This window comes from Cheilinus undulatus, linkage group 1 (genome assembly GCF_018320785.1).
Source record: "Cheilinus undulatus linkage group 1, ASM1832078v1, whole genome shotgun sequence".
Lineage (NCBI taxonomy): Eukaryota > Metazoa > Chordata > Actinopteri > Labriformes > Labridae > Cheilinus > Cheilinus undulatus.
In genome coordinates, this window is record NC_054865.1 from 52181208 (window position 1) to 52204457 (window position 23250).

Here is a 23250-nt window from a genome sequence, read left to right on the forward strand (position 1 = left end):
AACGGTGGAATCTTCTTGCTGTGAGGAAAAAGCGCTAGCCTCCGCACCACCATGCAGCCTCACTGACTGTGAAGTTTCCTATTGATTAAAAAACTCTTCATAGATATTTTTCTGCACTCATTAGACCTAATAACAACATTGTGAACTCAACACACTCTGTGAAGAACATTTTCTAAAGAATGAGTAAACAGAAGCTCACAAGCATTGGTATTTAAAACCAGAATGATCTGAGTTTTCCATTAAGCCTTGAAGATGAAATATTAACTTATCTTTTGTGTTTGAACTAAGGCAAGCGTGACATTTTGTTATAGATCACTGACCTCAAAAAAGAAGAAAAAAGTCACCTGTAAAGAAACAACTGAAATGTATTTAACTCTTTCTTTTCACAACAACAAAAAAACAACAGAAAGCTCTGCCTTCTTCTGCAGTGACAGGTTGACTGTTTGCTTTCATTGCCTCAGAGTTTAAACAAGATAACATGCCCGAGGAGCTCAGGCTGGGCTCAGCCGTCCCTGTTGGGTGTGACCGCTGCCGGCACTCTGAGGGCGGACGGTGACATGTCAGCTCCAGGTGGAGAGAAGGACAGGAGAAGTGTCATGAAAGAAACTCTGTTGACTTTGCAGCCACAGATTCACACCCTTCATTCATGACGGCAGCTTTATCTGCAGAGGGTGAAACTCAGAGAGCACTTGTTGAGTTTCTCTTGTTGGCAGTTTGTGACAGAAATATGGCTGAAAATATCAGCCTTGGTTGTAGATTGTTAATGTCAATCACAGCTTTTTTTCTGATTTTTTTTCCTTCTGAAACCTGCCATACTGGCCAGACTGTTATCTCTTTCAGAGAGTGTTATGCAACAACAAAAGAAGAGCTTTGTTTGGGAACAACAGCTTTCCTTTGTGGATGTTAAGATGCTGTAATTGAGTAAAGGCCATTATTTTGGTAAAATCTTGAAAAACTGGTTTTCCTTAACAAAATGTTCATGACTTCTGTGTCAAAGCAGCTGTTGTGATCAGGCCTTTGTGTGACTGAGATTACACCTGTGTGCTCATGACCTCTGGAGAGACAGGAGCATTACAAGGAGGAGGAGGAGTGGCACAGGTACACTGGATATTCTCGCCGGGTTTGAAGAGGGAGGAGATGAAACCTGGAGGGCAGCATGGCAACACAAACCTCATAAAGACGGAGTCACACCCAGCCGGCGGCCTCACTTCAGCTCTCACACCTGACGGCAGCAGCAGCAGCGGTCTGCAACAGACATGCTCAGCCTCATCAAGTTACCACGAGTCTTCACCATCAATCAAGTGCCCAAAGTAAGTTCAGCTTCACTTAAAGTTTGCTAAACTTATCTGAGATTTGAGTGTTCACACTGACAGACTGAGCAGGAAACTTTTAAAACAGCTCTTTAAGATAAAACTTAAGGTTTATTTATAGTGCTTACAGTCAACTTTTCACTGTCATACAATGGTTCCTTTCAAAACTCATCTTTAAAAGTGTAAATAGTTACTGTAACATTTCAATTCATATCCTGAACTTTAATTTACTTTAGTGTGAAAATTAATCTGCCCTTACTCTGGACAGAAATCTACTCAAGACGGATGATAAATGTCTTGCAGCTTCTTCTCCTTATTCCTGCTCTGCACACTTGACAACTTAATCTATTCAGGTTCTGCTGTCCATACCATCATAGTGACCAGCAGCTTACAGCTGAATTAACTGCTGCTTCACTGCAAAGACACTCAGATGAACATTAAACACACAGGAGAGTCTAATTATGGTCTTCTTTTATGTGTTAAAACATGCAGCCAAACCAGACTGGTACAAGGGACCCTGCCTTTAACTGGGACTGGCTCTGGGTCATCAAGACCCAAAATCTCACCATCCAGCCCTAGAATTTGAGAATATTACAAAAATGTTAAGGCTAAATCTGACTGTGGGGATGTACTGCTACTAGTACTTACATGTGGGTAATCACCAGTACCTCTTACAAACACGAATACTTGATAATACACTGCAGTCTTTAAAATTATTTTAAAAGTCATCTGATATTACTTAGTCCTCCTCTTATCAGTTCAACTCTGCATAGTTTGCAGTCTACAGTACTTTTGGTATCTTCATTTACACTATATTGCCAAAAGTATTCACTCACCTGCCTTGACTCGCATATGAACTTAAATGAAATCCCATTCTTAATCCATAGGGTTTAATATGACGTCAGTCCACCCTTTGCAGCTGTAACAACTTCAACTCTTCTGGGAAGGCTTTCCACAAGGTTTAGGAGTGTGTTTATGGGAATTTTTGACCATTCTTCCAGAAGCACATTTGTGAGGTCAGGAAAAGAAGGCCTGGCTCTCAGTCTCTGCTCTAATTCATCCCAAAGATGTTCTATCAGGTTGAGGTCAGGACTCTGTGCAGGCCAGTCAACTTGGCACAATGCAGTCAGACAAGTACCGTTCTCCTGGCAACCGTCAAACCAAGACTCATCCATCAGATTTCCAGAAGGAGAAGCGCAATTTGTCACTCCAGAGAACGCGTCTCCACTGCTCTAGAGTCCAGTGGCAGTGTGCTTTACACCGCTGCATCCGATGCTTTGCATTGCACTTGGTGATGTATGGCTTGATGCTCAGCCGTGGAAACCCATTCCATGAAGCTCTCTACATGCTGTTCTTGAGCTAATCTCAAGGCCACTTGAAGTTTGGAGGTCTGTAGCGATTGACTCTGCAGAAAGTTGGTGACCTCTGCACACTCAGCATCCGCTGACCCCACTCTGTCATTTTACGTGGCCTACCACTTTGTGGCTGAGTTGCTGTCGTTCCCAATCGTTTCCACTTTGTTATGATACCACTGACAGTTAACTGTGGAAGATTTAGGATTGAGGAAATTTCATGACTGGACTTGTTGCACAGGTGGCATCCTATCACAGTACCATGCTGGAATTCACTGAGCTCCTGAGACCGACCCATTCTTTCACAAATGTTTGTAGAAACAGTCTGCATGCCTAGGTGCTAGATTTTATACACCAGTGGCCATGGAAGTGATTGGAACACCTGATTTCAATGATTTAGATGGGTGAGTGAATACTTTTGGCAATATAGTGTATGTTAAAACATCTACTTTAACAACGGGAGGTTAACATCATGCTGTAAAACCATATTGAGTGAGGTATTAGCAATTTTGTATCTTTGATTATTTGTTTTTAAGACTATTTTTGGACTTTGCCTTCATTTGATAGGAAAGCTGAAGTGAGACATGAAATATGAGGGTAGCGAGAGGGGGAAGGTATGCAGAAAAATTTTGTATTTAGATGGACTGGGATTTGAACACCAGTGCAATGAGGACTGGAGTATTGCAACTTTTGTGTTGATATTCTATTTTTATTTTAGATTTCTGTATCACTTCTACATTTCTATAGTTCTGTTTAATTCACCTGTCAGCAGAAGTACTACTGTTTTTATGGCCTCTTACTATTTTTATTCTTCCTCTGTGTTTTGCACTAAAACACTAAGTCACATATTTTGTATTTGTAAAAATGCTTGGTACTAAAACCCTTGCTCTAATTTTGATTATTATACAATACGATACAATAAAATACGGCATGTTATGATACAATACAGTGTGATATGATCTGATACAGTTAGGTATGGTATAATACGATACAATACAATGCAATGTAATACAGTACAAAACAATACCATAAAATACAATATGACACGATACGGTACAATACTATGCAATACAGTCAATACAGTACTATACAACATGGGGAGGGTTCGTAGGTGTAAAGCAGAAAGCCTTCAACAATAAGGATGTGAGTCTCCTCTCCTTAGTGTCAGACTTTGGGATGATCTCAGTGTCCAGGGTGTTATTAACACCATGAGATTTCTCAAATTTCACCGGGTTATCCAACCATGTGTAGATCGTACTCATCATGGCGTCCATGTCCAGATCACTGATGACATCATACTGCCATCTTCACCAACTTCAATCTGATCGTGGGGCTTGAAGAAGTCATCCTGATGGACCACACAACAGTTGGGCAGATTTTTGATCAGTCTCTTGGTGAGGGTGGTTTTCCCTCCATTGGTTGTATCCATTGGATACATTCTTTTTCAAATTTGAAGTTGATAAATAAAAAATTATCCACAAATTGAATACAATTTAATGTAAATCTCCGACTCCTGAAAACAGAGCAGTGGCTGTCTGTGATTCCTTTTCACAGTTAAACAAAAACCCAAACTGCTGTGAGCACAAAAGAAAGATTTCTGCTACCCAAAGTTTGGTTAGAGACTTAAAACAGAAGCATCTCACAGGAAAATCTACATTATGTTCACTCCTATTTTTTCTTTCTTGCTATTTAAAACTCTCCTTAGATTTAACAGTTTTTACCATCAGGGAATCTGAATCATTTTGTGTACCAGTGTTTCACATTTTTTAATATTTTAAATCCATCCAGCTCCTCTTTTAAATATCCCTCCTGTGTATTTTGTTCCACTTTTTTCAAGTTAAAAAGTCTTCCTTTTCCCCAAGAGGAGCAGAAAAATGCTCTTTAGTGAGCTGCCAAATGTACTAAGGACTAATGTTTCCTTTTGTTTTTGGAGGTTTTCCATGAAGACGGCATCATCTCTGGATACAGGCACCCCTGCAGCTCTGCCACTGACTGCATCCTCAGCCTCTTCCAGCTGACCAATGAGACGCTCAACATCTGGACCCACTTCCTGCCCACTTGGTATGACTTACTGATGTTATTTTTGCAGCAGTGCATGTCGCATTTGGGATTCCTAGCGTGCACATGCTACCTACTGTATCATTAAGAATAACATGTGACACACCAGAGGGCTCATTTAGTCGTTTAAGAGGCAGTTGGACTGATGAATGCAAAACATCCCAGTTAAGACACAAACACTGCCTTCTTTTAGTCAGAGGGATGATTGTCACATTTTTCACATTTTAAGAGGCGCTATACCTGCAGCAGAGTTTTCAGCTTGATGGCAGTTCTTACCTCTTCTGCAGAAAGTTTTTGCCTCCATGACAGCTAGAGGTAATTTTTCATTTCTTCATGCAGACAGGAATCTTGCAGGGCTTGTTGAGCTTGCAGGTCAAGGAGTAATCCAGAATTTTCTTGCATAATTTCATCGTTTGGTTTCACAGTTTGACATTTTCTTAAATGGAGGATTTATTAGATCCTTTCTGGCACATTACAGACTAAAGACTGCTTTAGTTTGGCAGCTTGGACTTTCATTAGTACCTTTCTGAAGTGTATTTCTATCAGAATGTAGCGTATAGAACAAAGTCTGTGTTAATCACCGTTAGATGCATCATGCCAGAGGATCAATTAACTTGTAATAAAGCTGCTGTTGGTTCAGTGGATGGTAGCCAAATCACACAGGAATAAATCTCTATTCAGTGAAGTAATATGAGAAGGTCTGCACATACAGACAGGTTTGTTTTGATGAATACATCCCAGCAACCATGAGGGTACAACAGACCTCCTGCTGTGTCACTGTGCTGCTCTGTCAACCCATTCAAAAGTTCAACAAGCTTTGAGATCAGTGGGATTCTCAGTTTCAGGACATTTTCTTCATCCTTAAGGAGATAGATAGGGACCTCACCAGCATTAATAGTTGCTCTATTATGGAAGCTGACATCAGCCTCCCTCAGCAGTTTCTGTACAGTCTGTTTGAATGGCACTATGTGCTTTATATTTTCCTTAATTCAATAAAATATCACCACAAAACATCTGTTCTGGTGGGGACATTTTCCCACTGTTATTGTTGAAAAAGCTGTTTTTTCGGAGGTGTTGCTGCTTCTTGATTTTGATTGGAAGATAAATGCCATCTTTGCAACAAGACAGTTTGTGAAATTGCAAGGGGCAGTTCATCCTAGCTTGATATTCTACGGTCAACTATAAGTGATGATAGAAAATGGAACTACAGTAACAATGTTTAGGAACAATTTGAACTCACAGAGCAGGGTCAGTGACAGCTAAGGCCAGGCGACTGTGGCTAAGTGGGTAGAATCGATCATGTTGCAATCACAGGGTTGTGGGTTCAATCCCACGACACACCCCAGATTGCCCCAACTGCTTCATTGCATGTAAATGGATATTTAAATGGGATTGGCTAATACTGATGGCCACAGCAACCTCTACCACCAGTGTGCGAATGTGGTGTAAATGGAATGAAAGGTGTTAATGGTTTACACCTATGGTGTAAAATCACATTGAGAAAAACCCATGCCAGCTCAGGTCAGGTGTGTTAAAGTGTCCAACGCTCTGCTGATTCCATAGCTAAGGAATTTGGAAATCCTATTAACATTGATGTGAGCACAAAAACTGTGCCGGGGGAGCATCATGGAATGGGCTTCCATAGCCGAGCAGCTGCATGCAAGCCCCATATCACCAAGTCCAACTTCTTTGGAGGCAAAGTCATGCTTCTCTAGCAGTCAGATGGATGAGTCTATCATCTCTTATCCTGTTCAGGGTCACGGGGAGCTGGAGCAAATCCCAGCTGCAATTGGGCGAGATATGGGGTACACCATAGACTGGTTGCCAGTCTAACACAGGGCTGACATGTAGAAATAAACAACCTGTCCCTCTCTCACTCACACCTACGGGCAATTTAGATTCACCAGTCAATCTTACGAGCATGTTTATGGTCTGTTGGAGGAAGTGGAAGTCAGAGTACCCGGTGTATACATGCATGGGGAGAACACACAAACTCTGCTCAGAAAGGCCTCATCCTGTTTATGTTGTTGGAAAATGAGGAAAAAAATAAAGTTATAAAAAAAAAAAAAAAAAGAAAGGCCTCATCCAACCAGGATTTAAACCAGGAACCTTCTTGCTGTGAGGAAACAGCGCTAACCCCTGTACCCCTGTGCAGTCTGATTACCTGAAGTGTGTTATATATGTTTTTTTGCACAACAAATATCGATTCAAATTTATAACTCAAATATTAGATTGATTAAAAATCATTCATATAAGAGTTGTTGGCATCTGCATTATTTACACAGATTAGTCACCTTATTCCAAACCATTACCCTTCTTTAGTCATGCATCAAAAAAGCATTTATCACTGTTTTAATGACAGATAGATGATCAGAAATGCCTCATATGATGAGTTAAGTATTTACTTATGCTTTATAGTATGTAGTTATTATAAAGTGTTAACTGATATAGCTGTCACAAAAGTGCCATGCATTATCCGACTAAAAGTTAAAAATCAAGCCATGTTGCATTAATACTAGCTGCAGCAACTTCTAGCAGGCTTTTTAAAAATATTTTTCAGCTCCAGATTTCAAGATTCGCTGTCGCTGGACTTCTTTCTTCAACCCGTTCTGGATTATTGAATTTTATTGCCCATTACTGCCTGCAGCAAAGTTTAAACTACCACCTTCTGCATGATTTGTGTTATGTGTAGCGGAACCTTTAGGAGTTGATCCTAAAATGCTCTAATGCATGAGCTGCCAGTGATAATGCAGCATCTGTTTGGCCATTATTATGAGATTTAATGTACCTATATGTGGTTACATGCTAAGAACTACATGTTTGGGTTTAGTCTAGCCCACAGTTAGATAAAAATACCAGTTTTTCTGTTATTCTTACTAAACCAGCAGTTAGAAAATCCTTTACTAATCTCTGTGGGGGAAATGCAGTTTTTAACACTATGTTGTTGAACGTGCCACATATGCACAAGTAGAAATAAACCCACATGCACTCACAGGATGCTGAACAATCGGAGTGATGTCAGAGTGAGAGGCTATACATAAGAGAGCAGTTAGCAGTTCGTTGGCTAACTCAAGGACACCTTGTCAGGGCCAAGGGCTTGAGCACCTCTTCAGCCACCAGCCTTATCTCTATTTACAGACTCTGCAAAAAGATGCAAAATCTGTACACAGGGGTGTCATTTTCATTTTTTGCCCTCTGTAAGACATTTGTAATCCAAACTGTATTACCAATCATTTATGAGCAGGATATAGTGTACTCAGGTAAAACGTTCTTTGTTGACACCTGGAAACAAGTGGAACTTTGTCCATGCCATTGACAAACCAGCTCTCTTCAACAGTGTTCATATGATTTATTAATTATATCAACATTTGAATGCTTGATATCACAAAGTGTAGATGTCTTTGACTTGTCCACTGAGCTGTCTGTGAGTTTCAATGCAAAGCATGCAATTATTCATGATTAAATAAATCCATTCACTTATTATAGACCTAAATTAATCCCCATTGATAAGTTAATATTGACAGGCTTAGTACATTCTAATGTGGACTTACAGGGGCGTAGGTAGGGATTTTGGGCCCCTAGAAAGAATATTACACAGGGCCCCTTTTAACCACTAGCCAAGCAACAAATATGTCATTTTTACAAATATCTATGCATTCTAATGTATTTTTGAGCCATAATTTCCCATTTTATAAGCAATATTTTTACTGTGGTTGAATTGAATTTACTGGCATTATTTCGCAGTGCTACATTTGGAGATTTTGAAGGGAGGAGCAGGGGCCCCCTCCCCTGCCCAATATTTTATTTTTTTATTTGATACAAATTTCTGTCTTTTTACTGATTCATTCAGTCACTTTTTATTCAATCATGACACTAATTACACTAATTACACTTTTCCCCCTTGTGCTACACCCATGTGGACTCATAAGACAGCCTGTACATTGCAGCTCTAAATGCCACACAGAAAAGGAAATCATGCCTGTGAGTTGTTTAACTGCTGGCTTTACCAGAACTAAATAAAATCATCTCCATTCCTGGAGGTAGAAAGCATCTATCAGATTATGACAGAACATTACAATGGGTTCAGAGAATTCCACCAGCCCAAATACGAGACTTTGTCTACATTTGAAAACCCATCTATCCAGTTCAGTTGAGTTCAAGATCCTTTATCTGCACGAATGGTAACAACTGTTGTTACCAAAACAAACTCAAACAAAACAATTAACAAGAATATTTAGACAGTGTCTGACAATTATAATAAATTAATACTTACATACACATACAACCATATAAATAGATAAAGTCTCGAAATCAAATGAAATCCATTATATATACGGTTTAACCCATTCAGGGTTGTCGGGGCTGTAGCCAATCCCAGCTGTCATTGGGTGAGAGGTGGGGAACATCCTGGACTGGTCACCAGTCAGCCAGAGGTATGACATGTAGAGACAAACAACCAGGCATGCTCACATTCACACTTAAATTGAGACTGTAAGCCCTATTTGCAGGAATGTTAAAATTACTCCTCTTACAAAATCAGAGCAAAACCACTTGCTGGACAATTTTCTTTGGCTAAATGAAGATTGTTTTAAACCTCTTAGAATTCTGGGTAAAAGTAGTCAAACACACCTTTCCCAAGAATACCTAAATTAGACTGAATGCTGTGTCTGAACCATGTGACCTCTTTAGAAAGGTAACACTCTGAAGTTTCTTCTCTTCCTGACTGAATTTGTATTGTGAAACAGAGACCTGTTGATGACTATAGCTGGGAGGTATTCGCTGGAAAACTCATCTGGGCCGAAGCCTAAAGCCTTAGCTACTTCAGGTTTAAAGCTGATAACAATAGAACAGAAAATGAGGATTGCACACCTGTTTTTAGTAGGAACAGTCCAGATGTTTTCAAACTAGAGATTCCATTTTTCTATTTAACATTGCTAATAATTGCCTGGGAAAAAAGACGTTATATCAGCAAATACAGTGGACTACTGAGAACTACAACAGCAAATCTGAAATTATACAAAACCAGTCTATGGCTCTTTATGGATGTAATCCTGTTTTTGGACTTAAAATTTGACTCGATTTTAACTGTTTGGACTCCTGTCTGATGTATCAGGACTGTTTTTGATGGTAAGCTTCTCATGGTTAGCTGTGCCACTTTAATTGTTTTTTGTTTGTAGCCTGACAAATGCATTAACTTTGGCTGCTGTGGTGGTTTCACCCAGGAATAGTTAGGGTGGTCAGAATCCTGAGAATCAGGGCTTTCTGCTGGTGTAAAGCATGTGGCATTCTTATGAACAGTCATTTTGTAAATAACTGATGAGTTGAAAAACAAAATCAGCCCGCTGGTGGGCCCTCAGATTTTTCAGAGGATAAGTAGCCCACCTTAAAGTTCATGATGTGTGAGAAAAAGATCTAACTGTTATAATGAAGCTAAATCCTGACTTTGTAAACTAAACTTGCCAGCTGTAAAGTTGTGGTTATTCATTTTGCTACTTGCAGCATTTATTTCATTTGTCTGTATTTTTAGAATAACCCCAGTGTGGCTCCTTTGGGTGCAAACATGAAAGAGAAAAGCAGCGGGGCTGCATCGATGTAATGCTGGTGTGACCGTAAATGATGCAGTTATTTTGTTGGTTTGCATGTGTGTGTTTGTGTTAGTGGATTTAACTTCACTACAGAGGTTTGTGCCCCCACCAGCTATACTGCTCTCCCTCCCTGCTGAGAAGCCAGTTGTTTTGACTGCACGGTCCAGGGAGAAAGCGTGTGTGAGCAAGTGTTTGAGTGTTTTATTGTTTGTGCGAGTATGTGTGTGTACAGGATGCACTGAGGAACCATGGGAGTTTGCATCGTGGGATTTGGCGTAGACCTACATGCCGGTCGCTAATGAGCAGATCTGTGCCCAAGGCTTTCATATGAGTTGGCACAATTAGTTAAGTGCTCAGTGACGAGGAAAAGCACAAATAATGTTGATTTGTTAATGAGGTGCACTGAGGCAGGGGAACAGTGGCAGCCATACAGACACTTAAAAAAAAAATAAAACAGCCTGCTGATAAGGTGAAGCTCTTTGTGCCACACTGTTTGATGTTGTTTAACTCACAGATGGCGGAAAAAGAAGGATTTAATTGATAGAAAAACTGCTATGATACCTGATCATAAACATTCCGGTGTCACCCCCATCAGCAGGTAGTGAAGGGAAGAGATGACAAACACAGCATGAGTCTGAAATCCATGGAAACAAAGAGCTGATTGTCTGTGCTGTAGTTATAGTATGGAGAATAGTGACAGTGTTTTCATATGTTTAAAGGAGGTGTGTTTTAGTTTTGTATTGTTATTAAGTCTCTCTTGAGTATTTGTTCAGTATTATCTCCCAGCTAAGAAGAAGAAGATGCTCCACTTTGTTTATGTCCATTAAGCATGACTTTGATCTTAATGAAAAATGTTTTATAGGTTGAGTTGAATAAATGAAAAATACAGCTTCATATTTATACAAGCGTAATCATATTGAGGAACCATTCAGCAAAAATGAGCTGGAAGCAGGGGGACTATTTTTTATTTTGATCAATTTATGTTATTTATTGTATGTATTATCCCACATGGGGAAGTTTGTTTTTGCAGCAGTAGCCAGCATACATTCAGACATCAAAAGTAACATCAGACCACAATAAACAGACTTTAAAGTAGGGCTGGACAATTAATCGAAAATTAGATTAAATCACAATATGGCCTGCTGCAATTTTCAAATCACAGAAGGTGCAATATTTCTTTAACCTGAAAATTTGTTTCAAATACCAGTTAACAACCTTTTTTTGCAGCAGAGATGTTATGCATTACATATCATGCAATTTTTTAGAATAGTTCACAAAACTCCTACTTTTTTGTATGGTTTTCTTATTATAATATGGAATGATTTAATGCTTGTGTTTGTTGGGAAAAAAAACATAATATCAAGGACTAGAGAAATTATTGCATATAAAATCACAATTGCAATACTAGGTGAAAAAAAAAATCACAATTAGATTATTTTCCCAAATCGTTCAGGCCTACTTTAAAGTCAGACAGTAAAAATAACACAATATTAGAAAACTATCAGAAACATCCAGAATAAATCAGTCAAGAGCTTATAGCAAACTGAATTTATTTAAATGGTATGCAAAGTGCACTGTGGAGTATGCAAATGTGCAATAACATTGCAAGAAGATCAACGTGAGGGTTAATTTCCATAAACAGTATGAGTTAAGCCTTAAGCTCCGCCTTCCTTGGTTACATTTCCAGCTTAGAAAAATAGTTGCTTTCACAGTGTGTTTTTATGAAGCTCTGATGCCTTTACTGGCTCTGCTGATCCTGTTTTCGCCTCTCATGCTTCTGTGACTCCCTTTAAAAAACAGCACAGTGGAGGGAAAACTTCTTCCCGCTTTTACATCTTTGCTGCATTAATAGTGAAGGTGAAAAATCACATAGACTGTAAATATCATGGCTTTAAACTGCAATGTGAAATGGGCTAAAATCTGTTGTCACCGGGCTTCTTCACATTTGGAACATTTGAAGATACACCACATTTTGACTAACCAATATCATATTCACACTAGACCAGTGGTTCTCAACTGTTTAAGTCAACTCCTAAAGGAGAATTGCGACCCAAATTTTTGAGGTTTTTTTGGTCAATCAGATGTAGTTAATAAAAATGGCAGAGCTTGGGCCTAAGACAGTACAAAGGGTGCAACAAAACAATGAAACAGGACAAAACATGCATGTTTTATAAAGTCTCAGAGACATTTTGATGTATTTTTTTCCCAGGCGCACCTCCACGACCCACTGAAAAGGACTTTGCGACCCACTTTTGGGTCCCAACCCACCAGTTGAGAACCACTGCACTAGACCATTAACAACATATCTGATGTTGAAACTGAGACATTTTACCATTTTTTAGAAAAAAATGTTCTCATTTTGAATTTGATGGCGGCAGCACATCTCAAAAAAGTAGGGACAGGGCCACGTTTACCTGTGCCTTGAGAAATCTTCAGTTATAATTTGATGATATGCAAACATAGATTGATTTATTACCATTGTGAAGCGTTACTACTTCTTTTAACATCAGTCTGTAAATGTTTGAGAAGTGAAGAGACCAGTCGCTGGAGTTTAAGAAGAGGAGTGTTGTCCCTTTCTTGTCTGATGTAGGATTCAAGCTGCTTGACAGTTCTGGGTCTTCTTTGCCATTTTTTTCTAATGGCGTGCCAAATTTTTTCTATAGGTGAAAGATCTGGACTGCATGTAGGCCAGATCAACGCCTGGATGCTTCTACTGTGAAGCCATGCTATTGTGACGGATGCAGTTTAGCATTGTCTTGCTGAAATACGCAAGGCCTTCCTTTGGCCCAGAGAAGGCAGCATTTCTGGATTGTGGTCCCACATGGATTCTTCTTTGCAAGATTTGACTTTCATTTGTGGATGACACAGTGAACAGACAATGTGAAGAGAGAAAATGATTTCTAGAAGAGTTCCTAAACCCATGCAGTGATTTCCAGTTCAGAATCATGCCTGCTGTTAATGCAGTAATGTTGCCTTGTCCCTTGCACACAGAGATTTATTCATATTCTTTGAATCTTTTGATAATATTATGCACTGTAGATGGTGGATTACTCAAAGTCTTTGCAATTTTACACTAAAGAACATTTTTCTGACATCTTCCACATTATTTGGGTGCAGTTTCATGCAGATCGATGAACCTCTGTACATCTTTACTTCTGAGAGACTCCTCTCTAAAATGCTCCTTTTTTATCCCAGGCCATGTTACTGACCTGTCGCCAATTAACCTAAACAGCTGCAAAATGCTTCTCCGGCTGTTTAGTAGTGCCTCTTTGAATAGCTTTATAAACAGACCATATGTCCTGTTTCTTTGTAAATTCTACTGGTGGAATATGTTTGAGTCTCTCCATTTGGTAGCTCTCATCTAAGATTTTGTATCCAGAATCTCAGAGAGGGGTGATTCTCTTTGCACCATTTCCTTGTGACTGCCTTCTTGGCTGCTGCCAGCAAAATTGCAACCAATATCTGCAATCATATTGAACATTATTCATTGTCAGATTACCAAGATATAAGCCTCCAGCTGTTTTTCACTACTACCACTTACTTTTCAAGCCTTTTGTTACCGTCCCTACCTTTTTGAGATGTGTTGCTGCAATCAGTTTTTTTTCCATGTCTCAGTTTCAACATCTGGTATGTTGTTTTTTTGTTCTATTGTGAATGAACTATGTGTTTTTAAGTGACCCAAGTTTGGAATTAGGGTTGTATTACAAATGTGCTGTAAATCTATACAAGTTTATATAATGTCTATATAATGTAACATCTACCTCTGACAGGTACTTCCTTTGGAAACTAGTCACAGTGCTGCTGATTCAGAGAGCATGGCAGGACTCATTCACCTGGCCTCTTCTAATCTTCCTGCTCTCCTGCTGCATTTATCCGCTAGCGTCCAGCTGTGCTCACACCTTCAGCACCATGTCAGCGCGGGCTCGCCACATCTGCTTCTTCTTTGACTATGGAGCTCTCAGTTTCTACAGTCTGGGTAGGTCTTTGTGTTCACGAGAACCATGGAAGAAATAAGTGACATTTTTATGCACTGAGTCCTAAATGTGCACAATGTTGTTTGTGCAATTTAGTCTGTAAAGTGACCTTTTTATTAGTAACTTGACTAAATGACACAAAAGGAGCTGCATTTTATTTAGTATCTTCCCCTTAATACAAGAAAGTCCAGAAATGTTGGGAGAAATCTGTCAGATGTGATGCACATTTGAATATTATGGCAACCCTAAGTGGACATGCATCCATATAAAAACGATGATGGACAATGGCAGCATGGCTTGCCATGGTCTGACAAGGGTATGGAATTATTTTTAGAAAAACATGCTTTAGTAGTTGCAGATTTTAATGTATTAATTTGTGGTGTTTGGATGAGGATGTATTCTGTCTCTATTGCGTATTAATGTTGTTGTTGTGTTGTTAGATATCCAGAAAGTTTGTCAGTTTGACCTGAGCTCATCCTTTTTCTAATGCCTTTATTTCCCTCTTAAATTTGTCCTGATGCAGGATCAGCCATCGTGTACTCCGCGTATGTTTTTCCAGACAAATGGGTGAACAGCCTCTACCACCAGTGCTTCATCCCCATCGCTGTGCTCAACACTATCGTCTGCACCACAATGGCCTGCTACTCCAGGTACGATGGAAACTTTTTCTTTCTGAAACTCTCTTTTTAAAGCTGAAAGAGCAACTTTTTTTGCATGTTAACAAGCTAGCATGCTTACCTATCACAACATACTAACATTGACTAGCCCTAGTTTAAGTTTTAGGACCTAACATGAATTCCTCTAAAGGCTAAAAAAAATGTTAACATTTTAAAAAAATGCACATTTGTACAGCCCAGTTCAAAAAAAGATATTGGTTGGAACCTTCATGAGCTAGGGATGACATTTTTCATAACTCTTCCCCTTTGGTTTTAAGAGGGATAGGAGTTATGCATAATCACTGGGCATGGCTGATATAACTGCAACTCAAGTCAGCACAATGTAGCTGATAGCCAGGAGGCTTAAGATCTGCTTCTTTGGCTTTTCCTGGTTCAGATGCCCCCTTCAGTGACTAAATGACCGACATCATTGAAGCTTTGTTCAGTTTTTCTGCAGCCACTGAGAATGAGATGCATGCATACATTTTATTTACTCATTCTTGAACACATGCAACTTTTGATGGATTTCTTGAGACCAGCTTTTTTCCCTCCAAGATAATGGGGATAAGAAGTTTTGGACTAGAGTAAACACAATTTACTCATCATAGCAAAACAGAATAAAATAAAGGGGAAGTGTGTCCACTTAGGACTTTTATTCATCGTAGACTTTTTGCCAGTTTTTCTCCAGGCACACATTTGCAACCCACTGAAAACAGCTCCAGCTTTTGGATCCTGAGCCACTAATTGAGATTTATGTATATGTTATAACCCAAAGATTCTTAATTTACTATTCTGAAGATAGGTACATAGTGAGTTTAATGAAGCTGCCACTAACAAATGATTGACACAGTTGCTTGAAAATGACTCAGATAATTATGTAACTAAACAAACTTGTGAATTACTTGTCTTATTGTGTTGCATGAACTACTAATCCCATAATTAACCAATTGTTGCAGCTCGTTTCCAACATAACATTGTAGCATATTAACACTTAACTTTCTTATCTTGATACTGTACTACTCAGCATTTTGAAGCCATCAAAAATGAAAAAATAACTAATCTTGTTCTTAAGTTTTTCTTAAACTAAGTTACTAACAGACCTGTCTTATTGGTCTTTCTTGTGATTTTATTCCCTTCTCCCCTGCCAATATCAATCTGATCAAATTTAACTTCACCTAATCAGATCAATGTTACACATTTAAACTAAATCCTGGTTAAATAAAATTTTTATTTGGCAAATCTCAAATCATTTTAATGTGTTGTTATTTAGTGAAATGAAAAAATGAAAATTACAAAAGCATTTCTGTTAGTTTTAGCACTGTTTTATTATCATGTTCTGGATTCATGTTGGCATGGTGTGGCTAATTATTGTTCTTCACTCATCTTTCCCCTCTGCTAAGGCTTGGCTTGCCCTTTCTGCAATATAATCATGACACCGTGACAAGGTAAAGACTATGCATTTGCTACAAATATGCTCCACCCTTTGCTTCACTGTTCTGTCCTAAATGTACTTCACTGTTCCTGAGATGATTGTGCAATAAAGCAAAAGATAAACGCAGTTTCCTCTTTTATAGATGTGTGATCATTAAGCCTTTAAGTCTTCAGACAGACATCAGCCCACAGACACTGCTGAAGGAGATTTCAAAACAGGATTGAGCAAGTGACTCTTAAATGGGTGTTACCTAACAGTGACTATAGAGACCAAACCCATAACAGTGATTTACTCTGATTGTGGTTTCAGCTGAGCAGGTTAGAGGGCATGACAAAAAAGTGGTTAAGCATGTTCTGTGACAACCAAACTAAAAAATTAAAGATGGTTGCTTTGTTGTTACTTTTACAATTTAATATATTAGCTGCATGGTGGAGAAATGGTTAGCACAGGCACCTCACAGCAGAAAGGATCTTGGTTTGAGCCCCTGTCAGATAGGACCTTGCTGCGTGCTTTCCCCATGCAGGCGTGGGTTGTCTCCTGACTCTCCTGCTGCCTCCAACAGTCCAAAGACATGCTCTTTAAGCTAACTGGTGACTCTAAATTGTAAGTAGAATATGAGTTTACCTGCATCTGGGATTGCCTTGATCAGCCCGTTCCTGAACAAAACAAGAAGTATAGAGAATGGATGGACTGATGGAGGTTGATGTCATTTTTAACAGATTTCTGCATGTTCAATTTTAGAAGGGAAGTAGACCCACAGGATTACATGAAAATCAACAACCTTTACATTAATTACCATTTGAATAAAGGTGGATAATTCTTATTAAATCCATTTAATTTTCAGCTTTATTATGACATATCAACAGTCTTTTTTTAATTAAACTACTCTCTGCAGTTACTGTGATGGTTTCACAGAGCCTCCTCAGCAGCTGTTAATCCAAACACTAACCATGGGGATTAGGCAGTGAGTCTGCAGTTTTGTTTTGCATTTTTAAAATTTAATGTTGTTCTCTCTTTGTTCCAGATTCCCTGAGTGCCAGAGGCCCAAGTTCAGCAAATACCTGCGTGTTGTTGCCTTTGCCTACCCCTACCTGTTTGACAACATTTCTTTGTTCTACAGGGTATGAACACACCTGTGCACTTGATACATCTGTGTCTTTAAACAAAGCGGCTTTAAAACCGCTTAGAAGAGTCTTAAACAGAGATCCCTGTGCACAGCCTAGGTTGTCAGGTGAGAGGGGCCACTGTCACAGACAATCTGAGACAACATACAGTGCTTAACAAATTTATTAGACCACCCCAACCCTAACCAAAGTAAGTTTTATGCCACAGCTGCCCCAAATTAACAGCATTGGTAATTACCAAAATCATTTTTTATGTTTCTGCAATGGTTAATACACCAATATGTAGAAGCTCTTTAACCCAAATGACATTTTTGATGCTAAAATATAATTATTATTGTTATCCATGAATTTTCAAATGTACTGATTTACAAAAAAACTGTAAAAATAGTAAAGCACATTAATATTTCTTGATGAATATGTCAAATTAGAGTTATTTACTTGCATTCCTGAACAGAAAAAAAATAGTTTTAGTGGTGGAATGTTATGCTTGATTTGTTTCTGACTTCTCAGAGAAGCCCAGTGAGCCGGCTCAAATTTGGGTGAATTCAATTTGAAATCCCTCATTCCTGTTCAAAATGGTAAAAGGTGGAGAGCTCAGTGAAAATGAAAGTGTCCACATTAAAGCACTTCATGATGCTGGATGGTCTTTGAGACAAATATGACAGGTGGTCTAATGAATTTGTTAAGCACTGTGTATCTCAAAATGGATGTGCCATAATTTACCAGTACAACATATTTCCAATCTAGATTTAGCCATGTTCTAGCCATGTTAGCTTAAGCTAAAGCTAAAATGGCTATGCTATGTAACTTACGTTACTACATAAGCCAGTGTAGCTATGTAGATAACATTGCTATGTTAGCTTAAGTTTAAGCAAATGTAGCTATTTTGGCTATATACTTAAGCCAATGTAGCTAAGTTAGCTTTATTAAGCTATATTAATGTGAGCTTCAGCAACATGCTAAAGCATAGCTATGTAGACAAAGCACCTATGTAGCTTAAATTGCTACCTAGCGAGCTTGGCTTTAGATATGTTAGATACAGCTACATTATTTAAGCTAACTTAGCTTTAGCAATGGAAGTTTTAACAATGTGAAAATTTAGCAAATGCAGCTAAAGCTAACAGCTATACAGACAGTGTAGAAAATAGCTTATATTGCTGCTTTGTGACCTGAGCTGTAGCTGCATTAACTATCTTGGCTATGTAGATTTACCTAAAGCTAACATAGCTACACTACGTTATTAACGTCACTACATAAGCAATGTCGGTAAGTAAGCTTTAGCAATGTGAACTTTTGCAAACATAGCTAAAGCTAAAATAGCCATGATAGCTGTGCAATTAATGTTACTACACAAGCCACTGTAGCTAAGTTAGCTTTATCATAGTGAGCTTGAACAAACGTAGCTAAACCTAACGTAGCTATGTTGACAAGGTAACTTTGTAGTCTAAATAGCTGCTTTGTGAGTTTAGCTCTAGCTGTTAGATACATAGTTACGGTGCTATGTTAGCTACATTATCTATAGCTAAGTTAGCTTTAGCATTGTGAGCTTTAGCAACATGAGCTGTAGCTCATGTAGCTAAAGCTAACTTAGCTATGCAGATTACAAAGATATGTAGCTTACATAGCTGCTTTGTGAGCTTAGCTTTAGCTATGTAAGCTAGCTAGCTTTGTTATCTACCTAGTTTATGCAGCTAACAGAGCTACATAAGCTACGCTGGCAGTATAAGATTGTTTCTGTGGAGAACAAGCTTTTTTTCCTGTAAGCACACCGTTTTCTCTGCTTTATTAAACATTTAGTAATCAGGTTTTGCAGGTCAGGTTTATAACTTTGAGCTTTTACTATCCTCACCCTAACCTTAAATGGAAGTTTAATCTGATTTTATTTCAAAAGTTTTAGCATTTATTTCTGTTCTGAGATAAATGGTGTCAGATGAATGGTCTGCAGTCAGACTGGTGTCGGTTGGTTGCAGGGTCAAAGTAAACAGAGGACGGAAACAATCCGCCTAACACTGAAAATGACTTTAGTGTGTCTTTGTCACACTAAAGTCATTTTCAGTCGTTTACACTTCGGAACACTTATCTCCTCTTAGGTAATGAAGAAGTTTGCTATTATATGAATAATGATGATCACACTATAATCTGTTTAACCTGTGTGTGTTGTTTACAGGTGTTTCTGTGTGTAGGCGAGGGCTGTACAGACAACGACACCAACATCCTCCACTTCTACCACATCTCCTTAGCTTTCCTCACAGGCTTTCTTTTTGCCACTCATTTACCAGAGCGCCTGGCTCCAGGGAGCTTCGACTATATCGGTAAGACTGAGCACATGATTATTATCAGGAGTAAATCCTGGTTCTGTTTGCCCAGAGTGCCAAATAAAACAGATGGAGAATAATCAGCTGTATCTGTGGCGTTTATGTGCTCTGCAGACTGTTTCAGTATCTCAGTTTGAAGGGGGACTTGCATATTAAAAAACTGACCTTTTAGAGTAATGTTAGTGTCTTTTGTCTTTTATCTTTGTGATCAGTGAATTTACAGCACACAAAGCAGAACTAATCTTGTACACCAGCAGTGTAAGAGTTTTTCAGAACACAAGAGTAATATCAGCAGTATCTAATACATTTTTCCAGAGCATTCAGGAAAGACCCCTACATTTGTTCAAAAATGTTATGTTACAGCCTGATAATACAGTCTTTTAAATTCATTTTTTCTCTCATTAATCTAATCTCAATACTCCAGAATGACAAAGTGTAAACAGGATTTTAGAAATATTTTGCAAATTTATTAACAATAAAAATCTGAAATATTACATTACCACAAGTATTTCACACACTTCGCAACAACACTGGAAATTTAGCTCAGGTTCCTCCCGTTTCTCTTTAATTATCGCTGAGATGTTTCTACACCCTGACTGGATTCCATCAGTGGTCAATTTAATTGACTAGACATGATTTGGAAAGGCATGCACCTCTTTATAGAAGGCCTCACAACTGACAATGCATATCAGAGCAAAAACCAAGCCATGGTGTCAAAGGAATTGATTGGATTGGCTCAAGCCACAGACCTTGGGAAGGCTACAAAAATTCTGCTGCACTGAAGGTTCCCAAGAGCACAGGGGTCTCTGTTTGTTCAAGCTCATGTTGCTGTTAACATGTGAAAACATTGAGATCTGTGTGTGACTGAATTTTTGATTTAGATTGTTGGAAAGCTGTTCACCTCTTTCCTGGCTTGGTTTAATGTGAGCAGGGCAAATACCTGAGCCCATGACATCACTAGTCTTGATGGGGACTTACCCTGCCCCCCAGTCACAGTGGTGTGTGGGTCATTAAAGGTATCATAACAGAGAGATTTGTGCCAGAAAACAGGAAATTTAAACCCCAACTTCTGTCTCTCTGCTCTGACACTCTGACACAGAGCCATACAACTGGGCTCTGATCAGATTTTATAATTTGAGAGGATTGTATTTCTAGGGAGTGGGCGAGGCATCAGCTCATTCAACTGACACCTCCACACCATCCTAGATTAGATTTTCATATCATAATTCATAACACAGCGGACTGGCATACAACAAACTGAAAATTCAGATTTTTTAAAACACTTTACGGGGACTTTAAAGTTGCAGAAATCTTTTTAAAGTGTGTAACTAATCTTAACGTGGGAGAAGTGCAAATTGGGCAAATATGATGCATTCATGGGCCCCTATAGTATATGAAGAAGTAATTTCTTGACCATAAAGATTAACTCATGTTACAGTTCCCTGTCATATGACTCATCCCAGATTTCTGACCTATTCTCTAAAAGTGTGATGGGGTACACTTGAGCCAGGCCCAGGTGTGCCAATGTAGTTTGGACAATACTACAACTATCCAACAAGACTGCACAATTCAAGTTGTAGTATGTGTTGAAGATGCTATTTTGCAGGGGTATTAATATGGTGTGCCTTGTGATTTTGGTTGGAGATTAGGTGTGAGCAAAAAGTCTAAAGACCACTGAAATAAACTATTAACTCTCAACCTTTGTGAATTCACATTCTCATTTATATGTTCTCATTTGTGTTAAACATTGTGAAATTATCTGAATGCATAACCACTTCTTAATGTTTTCATTCTGTTAAAATCAGTTTGCAGTGTGACTCATTTGCTTGTTGGTTAAGGCTTAATTTCACCCCCACCCCCACCCCCCCATCGCACTGTGGTATTTCTCCGTGCTGCCTGAGCTCAAACACGACTCGATTGCTCCCTCTGCAGGTCACAGCCATCAGCTTTTCCACGTGTGTGGCATCCTTGGCACTCACTTCCAGATGAAGGCCATGGAGCAGGACATGATGTTACGCCGCTCCTGGCTGCTTGAACACTCTTTACCCATCACCTTTGCCAACTCAGTGGGTGCAGCGCTGTTTTGTGTGGTGCTGAATCTGGTTATCATTATTCTCTACAGTCTACCTCTGCTCTCTGGCTCGGTCTGCAAGGAGAAGAAAGATAAAATTGTTCCAAAGAAGTCCTCAGCCAAGGTCAGCCGCCACAGCTAGAGCTTCTGATTTAAGGCTGAGGAAATCTCAGCTGGGCAGAAGATGGAAAGATGTTTGAAAAAGCGCATCATGGCTGATATGCTAAACAACACTCTTGGGATATGAGGGCTGGAATTAACGGGCATTATAACTCTATCTGCACTGAACTTATGCTTGTATTTGGCCTTTTAACATCTCTGTGATGTCTGCAGTAAGACATCAACAAACAAACTTGTTACTAGAAAATAAAAGAAGTCTAAATTTCTCTAAAGGGAATTTCTCCCATGAATGTAGCAGCTAGATTATATTTTTATAACCATAAGTTATTTGTTTTTTTTTATATATTTTTTTTGTTTAATTCTCTGACTTTCACATGGGAGGTATGACGAGACTGTAAGCTGCAGGGAACAAAATCGGTCAAATTCAAATTTTAAATTGGAAGAGTACAGTGTTTTTCAAAAATCTGAATTCTTGGCCAACACAGAACGTGGAGAAAAAGCAGACAGTTATGACAGGGGTAGAAGAATGTTTGCTGTTGTGTATGTTCTGCCTGAACTAGCAATCTGATCAATGAAAAGTTAAGTTACTGTTGATATGAAGAGTAGAGGAGTAATACATTTAGCCCTAAATGACTGCTGTTTCTGTAATTTTACACCTCTTTGATATGGCACATTTTCCCTTTAATGCAACACCTAAAGTATTTATGTATAATGTTATTTATTACGATTTTTTCAAATAAACTATTGACAAAACCTGCCTGTGTGTCTGATCTAATACTAAATAGAAGCCAATAGAGTCACTTAGCCATATATCCAGATTATTATACAGATTTTTATTGTTCATGGGCCACAAAAGTCTGTTTTCAATAAATGCAGCTATAACACAAACAGAACAGCAATGGGAAAAAAGGAGGAAACAAAGAACAAGGCGTAAATTTATGATTAAGCATTTTTGATAAAAACTCAATTTTTTTTATTTTTAGGGCAGAATTTCTTTTTGCTAAGCACTTTTTTGTTAAAGTTGGTTTAAAGATAAATATCAAAAAGTGATTGAAGAAGGTTTATGTGTCATGTTTGTGTTGGATTGTGGTTATTTTTGATATGAGACACATTTGCACCATGAGTGAAGTTATCCACAGGGTTAGGGTATGGCAAGGTTGTTTTTTTTTCTGAAGGAGACATTGTATTCTTCATCAGTATGAATTGCCTTGCAATAAGATTGACTCTCTGCTTTATGCCTGCTAGAACCACCT

The 23250-nt window shown here is 38.7% G+C and overlaps 1 protein-coding gene across 3 annotated transcripts; it reads left to right on the top strand.

The window, feature by feature from the left end:
* The first annotated feature begins 149 nt into the window (after positions 1-149).
* On the top strand, positions 150-22682 carry paqr5b (progestin and adipoQ receptor family member Vb). 3 transcript variants are annotated; one of them, XM_041784360.1, is made up of 8 exons: positions 150-1310; positions 4596-4723; positions 14076-14281; positions 14803-14929; positions 16336-16380; positions 17392-17488; positions 19659-19803; positions 21739-22682. In XM_041784360.1, exons 1-8 carry the CDS (start codon positions 1257-1259, stop codon positions 22017-22019), a joined length of 1083 nt encoding a protein of 360 aa, XP_041640294.1. In that variant the 5' UTR covers positions 150-1256; the 3' UTR covers positions 22020-22682. The 3 variants fall into 3 exon arrangements, with proteins under 3 accessions (XP_041640294.1, XP_041640315.1, XP_041640305.1); XM_041784381.1 differs by having other exon boundaries at positions 14186-14281; XM_041784371.1 differs by lacking the exon at positions 16336-16380.
* Positions 22683-23250: the final 568 nt, after the last annotated feature.